Raw genomic sequence first — 25425 nt, 5'->3', positions numbered from 1 at the left:
AACACGCAAAAACCCAGTTGTGCAGGGTGGGACTGCTGGTGTAGGGAGCTCAGGGTGCCATTTCCAACCCCAGCCAGCAGTGGTTGCTTATGTACCTCATGCAAGGAACCCGACAGGCACGCGGTGGTATTTCCCCCATCACACCCCGCTCGTGCTTTTATCCTCCACCGCCTTCCCCGACAGCGGGAGTCAAACTTCCGTGACAGAGGGCACGACGGATTTATTTCCAGCCGTTTGTTTTAAAACTGCCCCTGGTGGGGTGCCCGGCGCTAGGGGGGAATCTCGAGCAGCCTTCCACGGCGCCTCGGGGCCCTCCCTCAGTCGGCCGGAGGGTCCCCGGGGCCGCGGCCCAGCGGCGGCGGCCGGCCCCCCCCCGCCCCTGCGGGCGCCTCAGCGCCTTGCGGCCGCGCTCCCGGAGGGCGGCCCGGGGCGGCGGGCGGCCCTGCAGGGGGCGCTGGCGGGGCGGGGCCGCCGAAGGGACGGCCAACGGCCGCCGCCTCCCACGCCGCTCTGCCGCCCCCAAGCAGCCGGGCGCGGCGCGGCGGGGCGGGGCGCCCCGTCCGGTACAGACGGGGGCGGAAGTGTCGTCAAAGGAAGGCTTACTCCCCTCCCTCAGTGGAGGAAGGACGGGCTCCAAGATGGCGGCGCCGGAGGAGCGGCTCCTGTCGGAGGGGGAAGGCGGCGCCCTGGGCTCGGCGCGGCTCTCCCCGCCCCCGGTCTCGGAGTCTCCCGAGGCTCTGGCGCCCTTGGAGCCGCCGCCGCAGAGCAACACGCTCATGGGGCTGCCCATCGTGGCCATCGAGAGCATCCTCAGCTTCCTGTCCTACGATGAGACGAGCCAGCTCCGCCTGGTAGGGGCCGGGGAGGGGAGGGGAGGCGAGGCGGCGGGGCGGGCGAGCGAGCGAGCGAGGAGCCCTGCTGCGGCTGGGACCCGGGCCCGCTGGGGGAAGCCCGCCTCGCTGGGGGGCTTTCTCCCTTCTCTCCAGCCGCCCCCGAGCCTCGGCTACGGGCATGTAGGTGTGTGCCTTCATGCGCGCGTTTCTAAGGGTCTTTTACCGTCTCTTACTTCTTTCGTTCCGCTCGCCCTCGGTGAGAAATTACTGGGCTGCAGGAGGCTTTTTTCTCTCCTAGTGACCGCTTTTCTTGGGGCGATAGTCTATTGTGTCTCATGTGTGTATTTATTTTTACCTATAGAGCTTGAGGCTACAAGCGTAGAGGGTGGTGAGCCTGCTGCTCCAAGGACCCTACCCTATCTAGAGATAAGTATGGGGCAAAAAAAAGGCATAAGAAAGCCCTCGTCTGCCTGAAAGGCTGCCTGCTTCTTCCAGTCATAGTAGTAGATCTAATAAAAGATATTACCTCTACCTCCAAACTTTATAATGCCAAAAAAAAAGCACAGCTGTCGGTGAGGAGATCAGTGTATATCAGTCTTTAACTGCCTGCATAAGGAGCCTGATGTAAACTATGACATAATTTTGATAAGCTGCTATCTTACTGAATTTCCTATGGGGTTGTAAATGGAATAATAGTGAGGGAATTAATGCATAGCTTATGTAACCATCAGTAAATTTGCATGTACTGTACTGTTTCTATTTTAAGAACTCTATTAGCCTAAACTGGATAATATTACAGGCATATTTCTGCAGAAAATCAGACTGCATGTGTCCTGGATCAGCAACCTGAGGTGTTGCATCCTGACTGGAACTTTAAACTGAAGGCTTTTCAAGCAGAAAATCTGTCCTTATTCATACTGCACCAGGTACACCAGTACCTAAATATTTCTGGCATGCTGTCAGTCCACTAAAGACTTTTGCTGCTTCTGTAAGAGTAGGTAGTGGATCTGTGAAAAAGATGTAGTACTGCCTTTTTGGATTGCAGCCTCTGCTTTTGAGTATTTACTATTTGAATGAAGGGAAATACATAGAATGTTTGGATATGCTTGGTGTTGCCTGGTCTGTATTGCAACGCTTGATGCAGCCCTTTGCTGTGACTTTCCCATTGCGTTTTATAAATGGTAGTACCCGTGGGAGCTATCACAACTCAATAGAAGGGGTTTTTTTCTTTCTGTAGGGCTAAGTTACTGTTTGTAAGCAATGCTTTGTCAGCAGTGAAGTTGAGAATAGGAAGGATGGTGGTGTAAGGACTAAATCAGCTGTTTATCTCTCGGTGCTACTTAAGAAGTAAAATGTAACACTTCTATGCTCTCTTATGTAGAACCTGCAAGTTCATTTTTCCAGAAGAGGACTGCCCCTTTCAGAAGTTTCAGAAATATGCAAAACCAGACTGGATAAATAGCAGCTTTGATGCACATATAGAACAATACTAGACGTAAAATGAAGGAAACTATTTAGTTGGTCTTTCCCTATTTTTAATTTTTGAGTTGATGACGGCCAAGAAGCTTAATCTCCATCAAATTCCTTACTGTTCCCTTAAGCACATCCGAAGGCATTATGAGCATTCTTCTGAGAAGAAAGTACACTTGTCTTTGTTAACCAGCAGTAGTGTAAAGAATCAAAGCCCTTCTGGTTTGACCTAGTGAAAAGTGTAGCTCATAACCACATAAGCTTGATCAGCTAGGTCTTTCGGATGGCCACTCAGAACTAAAGGTGTTCTTTTGGCAATTCACTGAGAGGAAGAGACTGGATGTTTTACATAACTCCAGATGCTGTTGACAGAGAATTAAGGTAGCCTTTAAAAAAAAAATGCCTAGGCATAAATTCGTAATGAAATTTCATCAATTCCAGATTTTTAAAGGCTACAAGTAGCCTTGGGAGACACTTGTATATTCGTGCTCTAAGATCCATCTTGCACAAACAGTAAATTTTTCTTCTCTATGGGAACTGACTTGAGCTGCGTATCAAAGATGAATGAGTGTGTCTTATAATGAGCAGTCTTCTGCTAAAGAAACATTGCAGGACCACATTAACTGAATGATGGAGATTCAGTTGCTTAAGTTTCATGCATATTAAAAATGTGCTCAAAAGCAGCCTCATTAACCCCTTAGAATGTGGCATTCCATAGGATAAAGCATCTTGAGGAATGTAGGAAGATATGATCCAGGACATCAATCAGCCTAAACAAAGTTTGATCATACATGTGTAGGTTCAAAATGTGGATTCCTAAACTGATTGCTCTGATGCATTCTCTGGATCCCAGCACTGAAGGAAACGGATGTCCTCATCTCTTTCTGGATCTTGAGTATGTACAAGAAGACAGACTAAGGAGTTGACTGGGTGGGAGGACATAGAACATCAGGAATTTTTCAGATTAATATAGAGATAGGAACCTGTATTGTTTATACAGAGCATAATCTAAGGCTTAAGATCTGTAAGTCTTTTTCTGTCACCAAAGGACAAGGTAAAGAATGTTTCCTGATGATTGCCATCAGGCAAGGCAAGACCATAGGCCCCTCATTGTGCAAAGCAGCACTTGCTTTCCTCAGCACAATGCTTTCTGCTATTCCTGGTGTTACTGCATTTAAAAGCGTAAATGAAGCACCTACTGGTTAAGCAGTGAAGTAGATCTAAAGTAATGGAGACTAAACAATAGGTATTCAGAATGCAATCTTGTCTGAAATTATGCCTCAGTGCAAATCCTGAGTTCTCAAACTTGTGTTCAAATAAAGTGAATGAGAGGAAAAGCAGCAGCATTTTGCTTTCAGCCCTTCTGAGTATTTACTTCATCTGCTTCCTCCGATATGTCATCATAAGTGAAACACAGAAAACCCAAAAGATTTTTATGTCTGAAGCTGTAATGTTCTGGACAAGCTGCAGCCTAGCGTGCATGCTGATATGGAAGCTAGCTATCTTGCAGCTTTGAAGGCTTCTTTTACTGGGTTTTTTTTTAATGACTTACAGAAGCTCTGGAATTTTTACCTCAGTGGGATAATAATGAAATTCTTATATTCCAGTTTCTTCTCACTCACATGTCTGAGCTTGGAAATGCACTTCCATTCAGGTTATTACTACAGTAAATGTGGTTAAAAACAAACTATACACAAGCTCCTTCCATGAACGCTCTGAGGGGAAGGTTATCTTGGGTTCTGACACATCAGAAGTGTCAGATTCTACAGCAAACCTATGCTTATTTTCTGCACAGCACAAATAAGGACTGATAGCCTTTGGATAGCATGGCTTTAATCTTCCCACAGTTTCAGTAAATCTGTATTTACAGGCATTTCTATTTTAAAGCTTCTTGCTGAAGTCATCAACATTTTGTCACTTACTTATACTTTACCCTAGAAAGATGTTATGAAACATGGTGTCTGTGTAGCCTCTAAGAAAAAGAACATATATTGAATCTAAATAGTTTAGGATATTTTTATCTCTGTTCTGATAGTGGTTATCTGTTGGTGAAGCTTGGAAGAAATAAGACATGCTTGAGGAAAGGGAAGCTGGTAGTAGTCGTCTAGCAGATTGTGTCAGTTTAGTTTGTTTACAAATGAAGTGGAAAATTAGTTCTTTCATAGAAGCTGTTATTGCATGTAAGTCAGCACGCTAAGAAGCAACCACCTTCTCATTCTGCTTTTCACATGGACTTGGAATAACTTTCTAACACCGAAATTTGAACACAAGTGTCTGGTAATACTTGACATTTGAGGAAACTCGGGCTCTTTCAGCTTTATGGCTAGAATAAGAAAATATTCCCAAAAATTTGCGAATACAAGTATGAGTGAATTTAACTTTTTACTTATGGTCCATTGAATAGCTAGTATCAAACTGTCTATGAACACTTAAAAGTGTAATAATGCTACTTTGTGTATGACTGCTGACTGTGCAGTCTAAAAGAGGTATATTGTTCCTATAAATACAGATACCATATGGTTTAAATGGTGGCATCAAGAACCAGCTGAGAATTAAGAGATGATTGGTAAAATAAGTTGCAAACAGTTTTGGTTTCTGGTGGTAACCTGTTATCTGTTCGGTGTTTGGGTTCTAGGCTGATTATTGGCACAAATATGGTTAATGTCCAGAAATTGGAGCAAATAATTCTTCATGCTGCATAGTGTAAGCAAATGAGCAAGATTTAAAAAACCCAGTGTTTAAAAATCTAGTGCAGTTTGTGTTACCCGTTGCGATTTACCATCTTGGGTGTGGGAGGGCTTCAGCACACGGAAAGGCCCTTGCTGCCAGCAGATGTCAGTGTACACATGGTTAAAACCACTCTTTCTGTGCTTCCTCTGAATTTGTAGCTGGTATTGTATCTAGGATTGTTTTTCTTTTGTGCTGAATAATTGCATAGCTAACAGAGCCCTTGTCCAGGTACTAGTTCCTAGTTCAGGGGTTTGGTAGCATTAAAACTACAAGTAAGCTGTAAAGTCTTGTACTCAAAAATGGTATCAGATCTAGGCATCCCTAATGCAGCTAGTATCTTAGAAGAAACGTGACAAATTCCTTCTTCCTGTAGTTGAAGGGCCAGCATTATTTTTCATACACTGGAGATGATTTAGCTGATTCAGTCAATATTAGGGAGAGTGTGCTGAGACTACCTCTGTAGTTAGCCTGTCTGATCCTTCGCCTTTGACTGTTAACAAGGAAGTTCTAATACAAAGGAGCACAGACAGATCAACAGCAATTGCTTAATGGTCTGTTAATACAGACCTGTTTGAAAGTGGTTAGTTCTTACTTGCAGAACTTAAGCTGCTGTGACTAGCCCAAGACTCACAGAAAGTAGAACTTCTTTAAGTACTGCCTTCCATATAAACAGAAAATAATTGCAGGCTTTTCTGGGAGAAGTGAGAATCTTCTTCCTCAAGGTATAAATTTACACAGACTTTAAAATTATGAAGTGAGTAGTGTATGGAGGGAAGGAGTGTTTATTTAAAAAAAAAAAAAAAAGGCAAAGCTAATCCACTGGAAAGTGGGGTCACAGTGGGAGTTGTGTACTTTGGTACAAAAAAAAAATCCCAAACAATTTCAAAGGACAGTTGGTTCACTAAGCTCTTGCATCTTCAGAGCTGAATTGCAATTGCTTTAAACTTTAGTACAAGTTGGCTTTGTCTTGTACCTGGTTACTTTGTGAAGGTTTAAATTTAGCAGTTTATTGTATTTTCTGCAGCTATTAATGTCCTTTCTCCCTAAATCTGTGGGGAAAAAACGAGGCTATTGGTATCCAACATAGCAAATAAAGGAATATGTTAAAGAGAGAAGCAAAGACTTTTTCTATACAAAAAGGAATCTTGTTTCACGTGCATAAGTTTTTAAATTTAATTGTGGCTGTGTTGAAAAACATAAGCCTTAAATGCTGAAAGAAAACCATCATGATTTCTTGTTTTTAAAGGCTGCTTTTTTGAGACTGCAAAATATTAACTTGATCTACCAGAATCACTCTGGAGACCAAGTTGAAAGCCAGGCACAGGCATTTGCAACTTCCATGAAAATCAGAGGAAATTGTATCTGCTTGTATATGGCTGGCATTCAGCCTACTGTCTCGTTATGCAATATCAGGAGATTAATTTGTGAACTGTGTGGAACATAGCTGCTCCTTTTTGGAGTGTCAAGATCATTGTTAGAGATGGTGATGCCTTAAGCTCAACTGCAGTTTCTGCTTCTTGAAATGGAGCAAAAACTGGTAAGAGAATCTTTTGCTACCCAGCAAGTATGGATAAGATCATAGTATAAGTGACTTGTGGCTTTAATTGAGCCTTAAGTTTTTCTTTTTACTTAAATACAGGTTTGTAAGCGAATGGACTTGGTTTGCCAGCGAATGTTAAATCAGGGATTTCTGAAAGTGGAAAGATACCACAACTTGTGTCAAAAGCAAGTTAAAGCTCAGCTTCCAAGGTATGTACTGGTTAAAACTGTAGTTAAACTTAAATGTGCTAGATTCTTTTACACAGAATATTGAAAAGGAACTTCTTGCTGGCTAATTCCGCTTATATATCTTGAAAATTTGAGTCACATTTGTTTTTATTTCATTTTTTTTCCAAAAGCACCTTGAACCTAAGATCTAATTACAGAATAATGGTGTGGATGAATGTAAGTTGTCATATGCTATGAACTGGAATACTGGAAAGTGTCTCTGGTATTTTAAACAGAGAAAAGAAGAGTGGGTCCTGTATTACTCAACTCTTCTGGCAAATCAAGCAAGGACTCCTAGGAATGAATAAATGCCATTCCTTTTCAAGACCGACTGCCTTCACTGGTGATTTATTTATGACTCTGCTTAAAAAAAAGCAAGGTTTTTCAGTGTCAAGGATTAAACAGGGGAAAAGGGGGGGTTGACATGTGAGCATTACTGGGAGCTAGTTTCTCACTAAAGCAATGTCTTTTCTCCTTTCCAGTGAGTAAGTGCAGATGCTTCTGTGTCCTGTCCTATTAGATTTCCCAGTCAGAGTGAAGAAATTAAATGCTACTTACTGTAGAGATCTTTTGTCGAAAGAGCTTATATCTCAACCTAAACTTTGTAGCAAGTGCTAATAATATATTAAATTTATGTCAATTGCATTGAAGTACTAACTGTAGGAATATGGGGGGATAAAAACATTCACACTGACTCAGTGGCTACTGCTAGTTAGTACTGAAAGCTTGTTTTTAAATAGTCCTAAATTACATATAGGTCTTATGGATCACATAAGACGTAGTAATTATTTAGAAAACAAATTTTGTCTAAGAAAGTGTAGTATGCTATTACTAGCTGGTTATCAATCTGTATCAGTTGTTTTTCCATAAAGACAGAACTAATGTTAGTGGTTACATTTTCAAACCTCAGAGCTGATTGTTACAGTTTCATTTTGTTGACTCACTGTTAAATCAGTGTTACTTAATGGTCTGTCTTCTAGACGGGAGTCAGAAAGAAGAAACCATTCATTAGCTCGTCATGCAGACATCCTTGCTGCTGTAGAAACGAGACTCTCTCTGTTAAATATGACTTTCATGAAGTATGTCGATTCCAATCTATGTTGCTTCATACCTGGAAAGGTAAAATGTAGACTATATTATGTGAATGTTTATCTGTGTTTAAAAAATATAATTGTGTAACAATCTGGGACAGCTGGGACAAATTTATATGATATGTGTATATATGTATATTGAAACTGTTTCAGATACTTTTGCAAACAAACACATAAGGCTATACTCTGCTATAAGAGGCAGTCTGAAATGGATGAACCAGACTATATCTTAATTATTTTAAACTTGATTTCCATTTTCCCTTAGATTCTCTCTTAATTCTGATGTTTGACTTGTGGCATATACATCCTATTCAACCTTTTACAAGAAACATGTGATATGTAGGGTTTACTACCCCAATGTAAAATATAAATTATGCAAGCAAGATTTACATTGGAGATACCACTGTTTTATAAGCTGTGAAAACAGAATAGCACAGGGGAATTGACAAAGTCATGATCTGAGGAAGACTGGTACAGCTCAGGGTTGAAACAAGATCTGTGAACATTAACCTAATGCTCTATTCATTGATCTTTCTGTGTAGGGTTTGGATATGTTGCTATTAATTTTTCATGGGCAGATAATGGAGTTGCACTGGGATGAATGGAAAAGTTAGCTGTTGGATTCAGGTGAAGCATGGCAGGGATTTTTACATTCAGTACAGTAGGATAAGCTGTTGGGATGAAATGTATTTTTATCTTGAAGTAGTAACTTAATTTCTGTATACTTTTGTTGACTTGATTTTTAATTTTAAATTAAATCATTATAGTTTAATATATTTGTGCTTATTTCACTTTATATTTTTGTATGTACCATGTAGTTTAAAAAATATAATATAAAGTCAAATAAACTTAAGTCCTTGATACTCACATAGTAAATGGAATACTTAAATGTTGCCTTACTTTTTTGAAGAGTAGACAGAAAGGCAATATTCAATCTAGACCTGGGGTGTGCAGGAGTTGGGCAAGTGAGCTTGCCAGCCATTTTCCTTGTGGACACAGAGTCATAAGGACCTTGTTTGTATTCTGATATAACATCTAAAAAGTTTGGGGTTTTTTTTAATTATTTACTTAGTGTATGAGCTTGCTAGTGTTGCTGCACTCTCAGCACAGTTACCAATTCACCAGAAAATCCTATTTTGGTTGAGCAGATTCAAGGCTTAGTGTCCACTTACAGTCTGGTTTTCCCCTCAACCTGCCCTGCACCCCTCAGGAAATTTTTTTGCATGAAGCTGCCACAGAACTGTCAGGAAGTCAGTTTGTGTTAGAATATGTGAATCCTGATTTGAGGCTCGGCATACTGTGTGAGGGTTCCTGGTGATAGCAGAGCACTGCTGCAAGATTTTATATTGAGGCTGGCAGGAGAATGCTTTGAGGATGTTGTTGCTAACAGGATATAACGTGGCTAAAATTAGAGAAGTCTTTTTTAAGATTGTTGCGTGATGAGACACTTCACTCTTGTCTAGCTTTTGCAACTTTTTAGCTAAGCTTCCTTTATTAAACACAAGATGCAACTCTATTGTCTTAGCTATGATTCTAAGTCCTTAAGACCTGTGTTCTTCAGGGGAAGAACACAGGGGAATGGTTCTTCTTCAACCATTCTTAATCCTGTGCAAAATACCTGTGTCAGTAGTTTCGGTAATAAGAGACCAGCACTGCTATCTTGACCTGCCTCAGACTATAATTCATAGATTAGTGAGACACCTTTCATCTCTATGTATCTCTCCTAACCAAAGGGCTTGTGAAACCTGTTAAGAGGGTGCTTACGTTCTCCGTCAGCAGTGGATTGATGTTTTATAAATTAACGTATTTTGGACTTAATCTGAATTTGTAATATTTTGGGTGTATGCAAGTGGACTCAAGTAAATACAGCTCTTCAGACTGACATAATGATAATTCTTGGTACTCTGTTCATGTGTTTCATAGCTGGCTGGGGGAGTCACTGCTCTGCATTGTGGTTTAGAGTATCTTGCTTCAGGTTCTCAAAAAAGAAATGATTATGCTTGGCTGAGTATAAATTATATAACTCAGAACTTGAGTATGGATGTAGTAAAACAAAACTTCACACAATGAGCGTTATTTCATGAGTTTGAAGAGAGTTGCTGTGATAGATCAAGTGAATAGCTTCTCTGATATATTATGCACAGCACTTCATTTCAAAATGCTGATCTAGAACTAAAGCACACAGTGGTATGCAACAGTTATGTAGTAAAAGCCCCTGAATATGCCAGCACTTCTAGAATGATGTGAAATAATCTTGCCTTTATCAGAAAATCCTAATTCTTCTTAAATGTTTTAGGTAATAGATGAAATTTATCGTGTGCTAAGGTATGTAAACTCTACAAGAGCTCCTCAGAGAGCTCATGAAGTTCTTCAAGAACTAAGGGACATTTCCTCCATGGCTATGGAATATTTTGATGAGAAGATTGTTCCAATACTGAAAAGAAAGATGCCTGGGTCAGATGTATCGGGACGTCTGATAGGAACTGCCCCAGGTATTAATTCCAATGTTTAGTTAAGTTTTGTTTAGTTTTTCTGTAAGAATTCACAGCACACTATCTTTTTAAAGCTCCCTCCCTTAAATGCGAGCTTTATTACATGAATGTTGATGATACTTGTTTCTTAAGAATACTAACTGAAATTCATTTGCTTTGAAATTTAAGGAGCCTTTGTGCTACCAAAAGAACAGTCACTTGAATGTATGTTAGAATTATGCATAGTGTGTATTCATTAAACAAACGCTTTTGTGCCACCAATGAATGAGACTTTATCATTGCACTTGGTTGAAATTTGGCACAAGATGACAACTCGATGCCTTTTATTTTTAGGATGATCAGCAAATGAATTACCCTGAGCTGTTGTAGTGCATAGAGAGGTAGAACATACCTGTTTGTGCTTTTTTACTTTCCTGGGGCACTAAGGTATACACTGACAAGCAAAATACTTATGGGTAATAGTGAAAAGGCAATTAAAATAACAGTCTATAAACAATTAAACTGATCCTTCGTATACTCGGTCAGACTTTCCAGAACTTTTGTGAACCAAAGTCTAAGGTAGTTGCCTCATACAATGGCCAAAAGCAAAAGGTTAGCAGAACTAGTGTTTTGCCTGTGCTGAACATCTTCACACTTGTTAGGAACTGTGAAATTAACTCTCTGAAAGGATAACTTAATAAAAATTAAAAAAAAGAAATTACATTTTAAGCAAAAATGATAGACCTAACTGTAGGAGCTGCTTGTTGTTTCTGATATGTCCTGTCCATCCTTTTAGCCATAAGTGTGTATACCACCTCTTAATTATATTCTGTTAATTCCACCTCAATTCCATTGAGTCTCTCAGTTGAGGAAGTATTACCTAAAACCATAGCTGATGTCAACTGGCTTTTTAAGGCCAAGGCTTTATGTGGCATAAAAATGCCTGTCTTGTGTTGAGGGAGGAGCATAACCTATCTAATGGCAACCTTTCAGTGTCACGAAACTGTAGCTAGGCTGGCATCTTAAAGGGGAAAAAAAGAAGAGGAGAAGGAGGACTGTTCTAGGCTGTTCCAGACTTTTCTGTCTTTGTAGCACGTAAAAGTCGCATCTTACTTGCACAGCATTGCTAGAAGAGTAAAATGATAGAAAAAGTGATAGATATCTTTTATGATAGAAAAAGTGAAAGAAATTACACTGTAGCTGTTAGTCTCCTTGATTTGCAGGAACTTTATTAAAATCAACATACCCAAGCTCAAATTCCAGTATGGTTTTAGTACTTAGGAAGAGTGATTCTAAAGAAGCATGGAAAATAAATTCCTTTCTTCTAAAAAGTAAGTTAAATTGAAATATCTTGTTAAGCCCCAAACCACAAAATTTTAGAACTTCAGCTGTCTGCAACTAAGACAGCAGAACTGTACTGCTCTATTGAAATATATTTATTTAATATAACTATTCTGTAATAAGTAATTTATAGACATGTGGGGTTTTGACTTAACATCTGTGACCCTAAGTCTAGATGACAACGTAGTACCTCTATGTAATTTTTGATACAGCAGAAGAGGGGGGCTTATATACAGAAAATGAATGATGAGCTGTTTTCCAGACTACTGAAAATCTAGGTATTTTAAATTAAACTAGTTGTGCTCTGAGATATATGCTCGTTAGACACCTAAATGACTGTAAATCTGTTTACATGTTCACATAGCTTCCAACCAGTATTCAGATTCATGTTTGGGGAGTGGGGATAAGCAAAATATGAAAACTGGGACGCAATTTCTATCTTTGTCTTAAAGTTGTAGAGGATTAATCACAGTTTTCTCTGAAGTTCCAGGGCCTTCTGCAGCACTGACAACAATGCAGCTGTTCTCCAAGCAGAACCCTTCAAGACAGGAAGTCACCAAACTCCAGCAGCAAGTAAAAGCAAATGGCACGGGCTTGACAGCACTAAAGCGGGAAATCTCAGAGCTTCGCATCAAAGTGCAAGAGCAACAGAAGCAACTCCAAGATCAAGATCAGAAACTGCTAGAGCAAACCCAAATCATAGGTGAACAGAATGCCCGATTGGCTGAGCTTGAACGCAAGCTGCGAGAGGTAATGGAGAGTACAGTAGGAAATTCTTCAGGTTCTGGCTCAAATGAACAATCTCCTAGAAAACGGAGGAAGGCGGTTGAATCCACAGACTGTCCTAGGAAATCTAAACGCCTTCGAAACAGAAAATAACTTGGGAGTAAATGACATCTTCAGGAGGACACACTGCTTTAGTAGCCCAAGCAGGTCTGCTTGTTTGGATACTGTGACTAGCTTCATGGTGTCACTTAGGCTGCTGGCTCTTCAAAACACCACTTAGACTTGAACAGTAATTTTCTTTCATTGAGACTTTTCCCCTGCTTTCTGTATGGGTGGGCCTAATGCACAGAATCTTTAAGATTTGCAATAGATACATACTAACCAGACCTGCTCTGTTATGTTTTGAAGGGTTAATCTTTTTTTCTGTGCAGATGTGTTTAAAGTAAACTTATTTGTGTTTATGCATATGTTCACATAAAATCTTAAATAAATTCAGTCTTAACTGACTAAAAAGTTAAGTGTAAAAACAGATGTCCTGTTCACTTGAAGGAAAGATCCACTTTTAAAAAATCTTGTTTTAGAGAACTTGACCTTTTTTGTTACAAGTGACCTTGTCTGGAATGTCTGAAAAGTAGTTAATACTTTTTAGGGATCTCTGTAATGAGTAAAACTGACTACTTAAGCTACAGTATTGGCTATATATTTTTGTAAACTTACAAGGAAGGGCCTTCTATCCAGTCTTCACATGCACACACCCTGGTTCTAGGTCTTGGGAGCCATATTCTACATTTGCATGGATAGATGCATGTGCAGCTTAGTCAGCCTGCTAAAAGCACTTGCCTGAAATTGTTCTTAACTCTGGGAGAGCACAGATTGCTATAAAGCAATTTCTTTGTTCCTCAGCCATAACTTAGCATCTGCTTTCAGCATAACTGCTTTCTTACACTGAGGTGGTCTTATGAAGCTAGTTGCAGGAGAGTTTGAACCCAGGCTATCTACCACTTTCACTGCCTGTACATTGCAGGTATTGTTAGCCAAAGCTGAAGAATTGAGAAGCTGCCTATGCATCACTTGATTCATAGGCCAACATCTAATAAGTATCAGACAAATTGTCCCTACAATAACCAAGCTCAGGGGGACAACATCATTTGAATGAAATGCTGTATTATGGAAAAACTTAAAACTATTTTGTGTGTATGTGTTGGGGGTGGGGTGGGATAGAAGTTTCTCTGTAACACTGATGACAATATTCTAAGCTTTCCTTACCCTAAAAGGTAAATCACTTCAGACAAAGCTTTAATTTCTTTTGCACTTCTGTTTTGAGCTTGTAACTGGAAAAGCATGTCTTGCACTGTTCAATCTCTCTGGTCACTTTAACAACCTCAGAGTTGTGTACAGTGATTTTCCCCCCCCATCTGTATATTTTTGGAACATTATACAAATACCATTGTCCTTGTTTTTGTTTTAATGTACTAAACTATGTAGCTTTATCATTTGACTTATGTTTTCTTTTTTTAATCAGCTGCTGCTTTGGGTTTAGGTGGTACTGAATTCAACTTGGTGGGGCATTGAAAATGCAAGTGCTGCATTTATAGCTGTTCAAAATTACCATGGGTTAAAGTGCAGGTTTCTCTTACATTTTGTATGGCTGTCAGCATAACGTAGTGGTTGTATTTAAATCACCAAACAAATCAGAAATTGTCTGGTCAAATGTTACATAATTGTGGGAAAACTGACATTTTTCCTGAAACTTCAGCTACGATTTCTACTTCTAAAACATATTAGCTCATATCAGAAGTAACATTGCAAATGCCTAATTTTTGGCAGACATTTAATTTTCAAATAAACTTGTTGGGTAGTTTGAATCTTTAAAAAAAAAAAAGGCATGTTTTTTAAGAAAAGCATCAAGGAAATGATAAAAAGTTATCTGGGGGGAAGGTTAAACTGTTAAAAGAGTTTGCTATTATCTTCCATGGCTCAGCATTTTTTTACTGTTAAAGATCTCTTTAGATATCTGCTATTTAGTTTAAAAATACTGGCATACACTTTTATCTTTTAAAAAATAGTAATTTTGAATCAAAGGGTCAGCATGATAGCTATAAATACTGTGTATCATTTGATACAATTCATTTAATGGTCAATCATGATGACAAATTCATGTAATGGTCTAATTACCAGATATTTATGGTTAAATACTCCTAAACAACTATAAACCTGTGAATTACATTTACTGAAAAGGTTTATTCATACATCTCTTAATATCTTTCACTTTAGTTTCTTTATTTCTAGAAGATGCAAACAGTTCCCCCCCCCCCTTCACAATATACAAATAGTTTGAGGTTATTCAAGAGTACCATTTATTTATAGGTTGGTGAAGCTCTAGCTGTGCGTAAACTGAGCTGGAAAGAACAACAGCCTATTGTTACATGAAACATTCTCTGTGAATGGTGCCAACTTGGAACCTTCAACTCAAGGAAGTATCACGTGCTGCAAGTTTGCAGGTGCATCCTGATCCCCTGCGTGCTACCAAGTATAGTAAAATTGAATGAGGCCCATGAAACTTAAGGGCTAGAGGGGATGGTTACAAGCCAGCTCCGAGAAATGCCACAACAAAGGTACACCACTATTTTGTTTTCACTGCCTGGGGAGTGAGGGAGACACCAGTATCGGGTGGCTCTCAGACTGGAATATATACCAGTGGTACAGATGGAAACAGAATGAAATAATAGTTTAGAGAAAATAGCTAGAACATTAACTTCTGACACCATATTGTCCCTTATTAAATAAAAAAGATGCATTTTGCAATATATGAACAAGCTGATAAATAGCCTAAAGTAAAAGTAAATCACTTTTGACTATAAATTTCTATGCAAGTTTACATGAGTTGGCATATCAGCCTTGGAATGTACACTGTTAGTAGCGATTAGTGATTGTATTATCTGTTTTAGGGAGAACCTCAAACTAGTGAGGCTAAGATGTAGTTTATGAAGTTGCATGAAAAATGGTTTTATTTGCAGCCAGTGTTCAGTTTTAGTACTTGTAGGAAGGGCTGAAACTGAACAGCTCAGGGTTGAAAGAGAAAGCAATAGTGTATTTTATAGTTAGTTCCTTAAAATAGCTTAAAACTAATGAGACTAGCTTTCCTTCTTTTCGAGCTTTCCTTTTTTTTTTTTCCTAAAAACAGCAGCTTGCTTTGTAAACTTTTAATTTCATAGTAGGGTTGGGGATTTTTTACAAATTTGTGTATCTAGTGAACATGATGAAAATGGTTTCAGAAGATACCACAATGGTACTTTTTTGAGGGAAAAGCTCTTTGCAACCAGGTCTTGCTCCCCAAATTGAACAACTTGTATGTAAATGCAGTATGCAAGCACCTTCTAAACAAGGGCTAATGGATGTAATCGGTGGAAGCCCTGAAGGAGGAAGGACTACCTGCTTAACGAGGTAGATTTCTCAGATTAAAGAACAGATAGAAACAAATGGTAAATTCTTCAATTCCTGCTCAGTACAGCACATTAATTTAATCACAGAAGTTCATTAATGTTGCAAGGATGCCTTCACGTAATTTCTTAATGTAAAAGTTAAGACTGTACTGAACAGAAACTTAGTTGCTCTTACTGAGATCTTCTAACAGTTAATCGTGGGAAGCACTAAGATTGCCTGAGGAATTTTCAACATCAAGAGCCTCTTGAAAATAGGATGACATAGGATATAGTTAAATGTGTCTTCAGACAGGACTGCCTTGATTTCTTGGTGTTCCTGATGGTTTTAAGAAGGTAACTGGCAAATTACAGTGATAGATTATTATTTTGTTCATCAGTAAATTCAGTTTGGAGTATTTGATAGTAATGTGTCTATTAGTTGTGAACTATTCTGATTCTTTGCAATTCCATTCCTGTGCTACTTTGCACCGTACCTGGACCAGCTCACTTGTCCGTGTGCTCTCTGCTCTTGCAGTTGTGCTTACTGGATCTCACCTTCCTGGTTGGGCAGGGTTGTGCTGCCAGCTTTGGTTTACTTGTAACTGAACGCTCTAGGATTTTTGTTCTTGCCTTGTGCCAGCTGAAGACGTGCTAGGTACCGGATCTCTTTGTCCTGGGAAGGGAAAATGTCAGATACAAAAACTGTTAGCTTGCTGAAGACCTAATATATCTGGATTTGTTATATGGGCTGCTTAAACCAGAAAGACTCAGTGATTAAATAGGAAAAACACTTTGTACCCTAGGACACTTGGGCAATTAAATTTTCCAGAACTTTACTATTTAGCATTTTTCATAGTTGTTTAAGCCTTGTTTGGCTGCTAAAGAATGTTTACTTTATAAATCTGGCCTCTTATATTTAATTACCCTACTGAAACTTGTGGCCATTTACAAACCTATATACATTTGCAGTGCTGTAAACCTGCCTCTGTGTACTGAACTCTTGATACTCTGTCTCTCCTCCAGCGCTCCTGTCGACAGCTGCAACCTTTCCTATCAGCAGACGCATTCGCTCTTTTGGCAGGATCCTTCCCACGGATAAGAAGGTCTTTAGTGCAATGATGGATAGCAGTGCTAACATTTGAACTACAACAAGAAGGGAGCATTTTCAGAAACATTACGTACAGTGTTTAGAGTGCAGTTGAGTGAAACACTTGTGATCCTGGCAATTTTTCAGCCAGCTTCTGCACTGGTAACTCAAAAGCACTTCCTGGTTTATTGTGAAGCGGTCACTGAGCAAAAAGTAAAACTGAACATGCCTCGCAAGGACAGAATGCCTTGATGAAACCTAAACTTCTGGTTTACCTCTTATGCTGCACCAGCCCTCACAAAGTCTATGAAATTCAGATCGTGTGACTAAGGAGGGAAAAGCTGTGAATAAACTTTTCCATCTCTCTTCTACATGCTCCCTTTTCCACTTCTAATTCACATCCTAATATGCACAGATTAAAAATGCATGTAAACAAAAATATTCATGAAGCTGTTATGTTTTATAGATCCTGTGCTTTGTCCATTACTTTAGATTGTAAACATTTTCAGCTAGGGATTGTATTTCCCCTACATCTGCACGGTTGCACATGGGACTTTTAGCAGCTAGTACATATTAGCCTTTTTTATTCATTATTACTAATAAAATTTAAGTGATGCATCATAAACCTTGAGATATTCATATTACTTTAATAGATAAGGTATAATTTACTTTGTGATAACTTCCTCTGTTGTTTTTATCACTGTTACTGATTTAGATTATTTTGAGTGGATTTGTGGAAAACTAAAATTCCAAGCAAGTAGTCATTTAACTTCCACATAAAGTGATCTTTCTAACTGAACTGTCCACAGTCAATATTACATAAGAAATAGATGGAGGGACAGATCAAATGGAGTTTAGTTCTTACAAAGGAGAAGTTCTTAAAATACGTTACCACAAAAAGTGAAGAAATGGGAGACCTTGGCACAGACGTTTTGAGTTGTAGTTAAATATCTTTAGGTAGCTTATAGAATTTTAGATTTTGGACAAATGATACCTAGTCCTTACAACCACACATCTCTTACCTTTGGAAAAGAAAAAGTGTTTTTTAAAGAGCTGCCGCAAGATGCTATTCCTGTTTCCAGTCTCAAGAAAGCGAGTCGGATGAGACTGCCCGGCCTACCCGGCTGTCTGCGGTGACTTCTGGGCGGGTTATTCCAACTGAGAGGGGCAGAAATCTCACAGACAGCTAAACCTGTACAAACGTCATTAAAGGCAGCAGGAAGCACGGCGGGAGAGGCCAACGCGGAGCCGGTGAGGCTTCATCCGCCCAGCTTCTCGGAGGCCACCTCGGCCTCGCTACCGCGGGGAATGATGAAGGAGCTTCGGGTTCCCCCAGCGCCTCGGCGCGGGAGGGCTCCCGGAGGCAGGGCCGGCGTTACAAGCCGAGAATTTTCTCTCCCTCCTTAAATATTAGTCACGCGTGCGGCGTCACAGAAGGCACCCGCAGCGCAGGCAGCGCCGCTGCCGGTTCGAGGCTCGCTCCCGCCCGCGCTCTGCTCCCCTGAGGCGGCAGCGCCTCACGGCCCCCCCTCACCCCACAGCTCGGCCCCTCGCGATCCCTCCCCTGCGGCCGCCAAGGCCGCGCAGGGCGGCCGGCGCTGGCCGCCCGCCTGCCACGCCGCGGCGGGCGCGGGATGAGTCAGCCCCGCCGCCTTCCCCGAGGAGGGGGACACGCGCGACTTCACGCCGGCGTGAGGCGGGGGCTGGGGCGCTGGCCCGTGCCTTACCGGGCGGCAGCGGGCGGAGGCGCCAGGGGCCGAGGGGAGCCGCCACCCGGCCCCTCGGGCAACGGCTTCGCCGGGCGCCTCGCCCCGCCCCGCCCCGCCCGGCCAGGCCCCCGCCGGCGGGCGGGGGGGGCGAGACTCTCTGGCGGGGGCGGGGCCTGCGAGCCCTGACAGCCGGCGGTAGCCAATGGGGAGAGAGGTCGCGGTGGTGGGCGGGCCGCCCAGCCGAGCCGCCTCCGCGGCGCTATAAAGTGCGGTACCCGGGGGGTGCCGCGAGGCGGGTGCTGCGGCGCGGAGCCGAGCGGGCGGGTGGGGGGTGCCGCCGCGCTGCCGGGATGGGTAACACCGTCGCCAGAGAGGATTTCGAGTGGGTCTACACGGACCAGCCTCATGCCGACCGCCGCAAGGAGATCCTGGGTGAGGAGGGGGGATGGTGGCGGCGACGGTGCCGTCGCTCCTTGCCGCCGGTCTGCGTGGCGGGGGGGGGACGGGCACGGGGACGACACCCCACAAAATGGCTGCCAGCCGCCCGCGCCGGGGGGCGCGGCGGGGAAGGCGTCCGCGGCGGACGGCCCGTCCCTCGCCGCCAGCCGTTAGAGGCTCCCGGCGGCGGGCCGAGGGTGGGGCGGCAGGCGCGGGCTGAGGCGTGCGGCCGGGGCCAAAGTCGGGCCGGGCCCGCGTGAGGGGAGCGGCGCTGGCCGCGTACGTGGAGGCGGGAGCCGCCGCCTTGGCGGCGCTGGCGGGGGAGGGCAGGGGAGGAAGGAGCGGGAGGGCGGCTCGCCGCCTGCGAGCCCCGAAACGTGGGGCGGGCCGGGCTTCCATTTTGAGCTACGAGGCGAGCGCCGAGCAGCTGCGGAGCGGTGCCGGAGGCTGCCGGACAGCGGTGCGGGCGGTGAGGTCACCCCTCCCTGCGGGGGCTGCGGGCCGCTCCCCGCCCGCTGCCGGCTTCCGCGGAGCCCTTCGTGCGGGTAGGAAACGAGCTGGATAATTGATGAGGCGTCTGCCGGTCGTTATAAATGGATCGCGCGTCCTGTGTCGAGGTCGTCGTGGCACCCAATAGTGGTGGTAAATAACCGCGTTTTCAAGTAAGGTTTCTAAATCGGACCTGAGCTTACTTGAGCTCTTCTGAACCACTGGTGGGTTGTCAGTTCAAAGCCATTTCCTTCCTGGGTAGGCTGGAGGTGGTGCTGGCGCTTGCCATATACGTGCCTAGTTGCCGAGCAACAGAAAAATGTCAAAATGACTTAATTCCAAAGGATTCTTTGTAGCAATAAATGTCACCAGTGGAAAGGTGGTGTGTTTTCGTTAGCTTTGCAGACAAATCCTAATTGGGTGGAAGGGCAGAAATTACTATGTATCTGCTTTTGTAATCTAACTGGGATAGTTGGCTGTGAGGAGAGCTTCTAAATAATTCCTTTTTTAATTGTTTCCCATCTAGCGAAACATCCAGAGATAAAAGCGTTGATGAAGCCAGACTACAACTTGGTCTGGGTGGTTGTGTTGATGGTTCTTGCCCAGGTGACTGCGTTTTATCTAGTTAAAGACTTGGACTGGAAATGGGTAGTCTTTTGGGCATACGTTTTTGGAAGCTGTATTAGCCACTCCATGACTCTGGCTATTCATGAGATTTCTCACAATAGTGCCTTTGGCAACAGCAAAGCAATGTGGAATCGATGGTTTGGAATATTTGCCAACCTCCCTCTTGGTCTCCCGTACTCCATATCCTTCAAGAGATACCACATGGATCATCATCGTTACTTAGGAGGCGATGGAATTGATGTGGACATTCCAACCAACTTTGAAGGCTGGTTCTTCTGCACCCGTTTTAGGAAGTTCATATGGATTGTTCTTCAGCCTTTTTTCTATGCGATTAGACCTCTCTGCATCAATCCCAAACCCATTACTCGACTTGAAATAATCAATTTGTTGGCTCAACTTTCTTTTGATGTTGTGATATATTATTTATGGGGAGTCAAATCCACTTTTTACATGCTTGCTGGTTCAGTACTTGGACTTGGGTTGCACCCAATTTCAGGACACTTCATAGCTGAACATTACATGTTTTTAAAAGGACATGAGACTTATTCCTACTATGGGCCGCTTAATTTGCTCACTTTTAATGTTGGCTATCACAATGAACATCATGACTTCCCCAATATTCCTGGCAAGAGCCTTCCACTGGTAAGTTTGCTTCCAAGGTTATTACTTTTTCTTAAAATAAGCCCTACTTTAACTTGAAAATCAGATAGAAAACTGATAGTTAGAAGAATGGAAGTTGGGAGATAAAAAAAAAACCAACCAACCACAAAACACAAAAAACAACCAAACAAACAAAACCCCCCAAACCAGACAAAAACCAGATCAATTTCTAAATTGAGTGAAGCAGTGGGTAGTTACTTACCATTTTAGTGGTAGCCTGAACAAGCTTCCAATGTGCTGGCTGCTTAAGCCTCTTCCATAAAAGGAGAGGGGAGGAAACGCATGTCTTATGCTTTGTACTAACTTTAGTTTTCTGTAATTACAACCAGCTTTCTGTCGTCTTTGGTTTGTAAGCATGCAGGAAACTAGTTCAGAATATGCAGATACCCTCAGAGATTCATCAGCTCTGTCTTTGAAATCTTAAGGACAGTATTTTAATTCATGCTTATCCTTCAGTCTCTTCCATCACTGACATTCTCTGGTGGGGAAAAGAGGTGGTTTGAGGTACTGCTAATGTTTATTGTACTGTTGACAAATGTTTAATAGCTTTCTACTTTGGAGCAGCTCAGTTTCCTCTAGTGAGAACCTTTGAACCTTAAGTATCAGCTGTACATTGACAGAATTAAGGCTTCAAAGCTAAGACTTAAACCTGTCACATCTGCATGAGTAGCAGGTGTCAATTTTCAAACTAGTTCTCCCCACTTTGGTCTGTGCTAGTTTAAGCAGGAGCTTAATTCTCATTGTATAGGGGTTTCCCAATTGTAGCATGGGAACACAGGGTTCCAGGGTTACACCTAAAACTTACCTTCAGTGAAAAGTGTTTTTCATCAGACACTAAATTTGCAATCTGACAGCAGCTGTGGTGTTTGTATTTTATCTTTGTTATTGTACTTGGTAATAGTAAAACCTTGTAAGCTTGTGCCTTTTGTGCAGTCTAAACTTGATTGTTATTTCTGTTGTTAGTGGTGGAACTGTAGATGAAATAACTACTCCAGCACTTCTTTAGCAAGGCAGTTAAATTCTGGAATTGGTTTGTTGAGATTTTGTTTTTGTGGTTTTTGTTGGTTTGGGGGGAAAAAAAACCACAAGCCTTGATGATTTCTCTTATTCATTGATTTCATTTTCAAAAACAGCTAAAGTTGCTTTAACTCACCTTTGATACCTAGATCTGTGCTGGTGAACCAGCATTTCACTTCTTGCACCAGTACTTACATTGTAAATAGGGAATGATTTTTTTCCAAGTATTTAATGGCAGAGGTAAATACCCAGCTCTGCTACAGGACTCTTAACCCACAGCTCTGATAAGAAGACAAAGCCTTCTTTTAGAACAGTGTAGTTAATTTGATTGGACTGGACTCTGCTATGCTGTGTGCTAAAGATCACTGAAGTACTTAACACTTGATTCCAGCTGGGGTACTGGTGAGCTGAGAATAATTACTGTTGAATAAAAGTATACTGGCTAGATGCACTATTCTATGGGTGTGATGACGGATCAAAATGGTCTTCAGCTCTAAACCAGGCATGCAAATCTCTTGGGTTTGTTTGTTGCTTATACAAATTAATATTTTTTTCTTCTGCCTAAAGCTATGGAATTTAGTGAAAAATCAGCTTTGTTCCATTCAGGTTTTTAAGGCCTTAGGTGGTTGGCCTTAAATATCAGTAAGTATATCTAACTGAAACTCCAGCTCTCTTAGTTTAGAACAGTGGTCTAATCAGCATGTACATCTGAGAATAAAATCTTTTGAAGCAGTTTATATTCATTATTTAATGTCTGTCTACAGAAACAAGATGTTCCTCAGAAATAAGATGTTTTTTCTTCTGAGTGCTGAGGTTTGAAACTAAATGTAAAAATAGCTGTGTTAAATATCTCTTCCTAGAACTTACAATATCCTTTTTAGTGATACTCATATACTTATGAGCCAGCACTGATCTGAGTCACCCACTTCCACTAGCAACCAAACTGCTTGCTTTTGTGAGCTATATCATTCCGTAGGTAGCACAGTGAACAGACTTCAGTATTTTAGCAGAGTTTGTTCTGGTTAGCTTCAATATAAAAGTTTCACATGTTGTTTACTTAACAACCAGGGAGTTGCTTTTTCCTTCAAGAAACTTTCACATTGTGTTACTAGTAGCCTTTCTTGTAGAATCTAACATCTAAAATGAAACTTCTAGTGCTCTGCATTAAGCTACAGGTTGAGGATTGTAAAGTTGTCACGACTGGTGCTAATAGAAATAGTAAGTAAACCTTGTATCTCCTTTTTAGGTGAAGAAAATAGCAGCTGAATACTATGACAACCTGCCACAATATAACTCTTGGATAAAAGTACTGTATGACTTCGTGATGGATGACACAATCAGCCCATATTCACGCATGAAAAGGCAATTAAAGGGTGAAGTGAAGCAAGATTAAACTTCTGGCAACCAAAAAACTTTGAAATGTCTGCTTGCTTTAAAGTGGCTGGTATTAGGTCTCTTGCTAAAGCTGTTCACCAGTGTCCTGAATTAAGATCTACAGCAACATAGCAATGCATCCTTAAGGATTTTGTAGCAGACTCCTACCAGCTATAACATTCCTCACAGTCCTCAGATTCATTGGTTTGATGTGTCTATGTTTGCCTAAGGATCAGTGTTATGTGCATAATGCTAAATCACTTTGTTACAGAATTTACTTTGGCAGGCGTTAAATCTATATAAAATATCTGTCTGCCTCTTAATATTTTAAAAGTTCTCAATGTAGTACACTGCCCACAACATGCTATTTAGATGACTGTAGTGTTAAAATGCTGTACCTGTTAATTCTAACCTAACATGATTTGTTAACTTAAACCTTCTGTTGAACCTGTTTCCTAACTTATGGGTGGAAGAACTAAATTTGCACAGAAATGTTAAGTCTGCTTTTGTTGAAATATGTAATGTGTCATTTGAAGCATTGCTATAAAGTTCTACCTTTTCTACTGAAAGTACCTTAAAGGAGCAATCTATCAGAATGAAACTGGCATCTTTGAGATGGCTTGTGTGACTTCCTTGTAAAAAGGTGGGGAATTCAAGGGTATTGCCAACTTTGTGGGTCCCCACCTACTGCCTAAGCTGCTTGTGTTAGCATATAGCTTGTGCAGCTAGCATTTAGAATTGTATTGTGTAAGCCACTAAGTAACTTAATATAACTGATTAGGTTTTTCATAGTGAAAAAATCCTGTTACAGTTTGGGGTCTTCTGATCTGCAAAGAAAAATGATTAGGCTTGTCCTAATGGGTTCTGCTGTTACCATGGTTTTAAATGCTCAGTCTAAATATTTACACTCATTTGGAAGTTTGGCTTATATGGAAAACTGAATCAATTGAAGCTGACACTGTTCTGGCAAACAAGGCTAGCTACAACCACTGATGACTCTACCTATTAGGCACATTAGTCATTTGTGTACACAGAAAGGTGTTGCTAAATGATCTTGGATTTCCCCCCCCCCAAACCTACAGTAGCCTACATGAACACTTGTCGTTCTTGCATATTAAAATGTGGTGAGAGCACAGGTGGTGATATCAAATTCCCTGCTTAAGAAGTTTTTCAATTGTGAACAAAGAATGGATAGACTTGCTGAACACTGAAGAATCTCTACATACCTCAGCACAGTATATTTGCCTTCTATCATCTAATGCATTGATGATGGCTTTAAGCTGTCAAAGATGGCTACAAATGACCCTTAAATCTCAAATGGTGAACCTATGGTATGTTCTTCACTTATCTGAAAGATGGAATTGATGAAGGTGGAAGCCTTAGCTGCTGTCCACACTGGTCTGCTGTAAGTAACTTAATTTTTAGATGCCTTCAACTCCTGCATTTTGGTTTTTTTGGAAGAAGCTGCTTGCCTGACAAGAATGTGTTGGTACGTCTTAACCCTTGCGTGCTTGCAGTCCTGTTTTTAATGTGTATTTTGTTTAAGTGTGGGCCCTTATCTGTGGTTAAGCAACAGAAATGGTATGGAAGTGTGCCAACCACTTAAAAAGTGACTTCATCATGATGCCAATAACATGCTAGGTAGCCAGCATATTGCTCAGGGTAGAGTGTAATGTCAAAATATATTTTATCCAGTATTTTTACATGTAATTAAAAAGCAAAGATTAAAGTAATATTGGGTGAATTTTTGACTGGTCCCCTTATGCTGAAGGACTTTAAGCTTTAGAGAAATGTAGTATTTTTAAAGCAGATGCAAGACCTGTTCTATTGAGTGGTGGTATAGATGAACTGTAAAGAATCATTGCCTTTCCTTTCTACTCAGAAGAAAACTGACTGGTTGAAAGACTTGAATAGGCTTAACAAGTTGCAAACAGTTTCTTTTTAAGCTGCTTCTGCACAACTGCTCCATTTAAGAACTGAAAGGTGGAATTAAATCTCTTCGGTGTTGATGGCTTACCATAGCTGGATGAAGGATTGAAAGTGTCTCCAAAAAGTTTTATGGCTAAAAGCTAAAGTTAAGAAATTCAGTTATCCTAGATGAATACTTAAGATAACCAGAGTTCAGAGTCAAAATTTTATACTTAGGCTTAGTGACCTACTTCATGGAATCACT

The 25425-nt window shown here is 41.3% G+C and overlaps 2 protein-coding genes and 1 long non-coding RNA gene across 4 annotated transcripts; 2 read left to right on the top strand and 1 right to left on the bottom strand.

The window, feature by feature from the left end:
• The first annotated feature begins 592 nt into the window (after positions 1–592).
• FBXO28 (F-box protein 28) lies at positions 593–14666 on the top strand. 2 transcript variants are annotated; one of them, XM_052805747.1, is made up of 5 exons: positions 593–851; positions 6673–6782; positions 7781–7919; positions 10188–10383; positions 12188–14666. In XM_052805747.1, the coding sequence occupies exons 1-5, from the start codon at positions 639–641 to the stop codon at positions 12580–12582; spliced, it is 1053 nt and encodes a 350-aa protein (XP_052661707.1). In that variant the 5' UTR covers positions 593–638; the 3' UTR covers positions 12583–14666. The 2 variants fall into 2 exon arrangements, with proteins under 2 accessions (XP_052661707.1, XP_052661708.1); XM_052805748.1 differs by lacking the exon at positions 593–851 and adding an exon at positions 3218–6570.
• LOC128150011 (uncharacterized) lies at positions 7694–18472 on the bottom strand. The gene is made up of 3 exons (XR_008237911.1): positions 17961–18472; positions 16346–16524; positions 7694–7911 (listed from the first exon to the last, which is right to left on the bottom strand). It is a non-coding gene; the product is annotated as an uncharacterized LOC128150011 (long non-coding RNA).
• A 446-nt stretch (positions 18473–18918) lies between these two features.
• DEGS1 (delta 4-desaturase, sphingolipid 1) lies at positions 18919–24996 on the top strand. Its single transcript, XM_052806807.1, has 3 exons — positions 18919–19079; positions 20101–20843; positions 23125–24996. The coding sequence occupies exons 1-3, from the start codon at positions 18998–19000 to the stop codon at positions 23269–23271; spliced, it is 972 nt and encodes a 323-aa protein (XP_052662767.1). The 5' UTR covers positions 18919–18997; the 3' UTR covers positions 23272–24996.
• The last annotated feature ends 429 nt before the right edge of the window (positions 24997–25425 follow it).

Source organism: Harpia harpyja, chromosome 13, assembly GCF_026419915.1.
Source record: "Harpia harpyja isolate bHarHar1 chromosome 13, bHarHar1 primary haplotype, whole genome shotgun sequence".
In the NCBI taxonomy this organism is placed as follows: domain Eukaryota; kingdom Metazoa; phylum Chordata; class Aves; order Accipitriformes; family Accipitridae; genus Harpia; species Harpia harpyja.
Note: the sequence above shows the minus strand (reverse complement) of the source record. Positions and strands in the feature narration are given on the sequence as shown.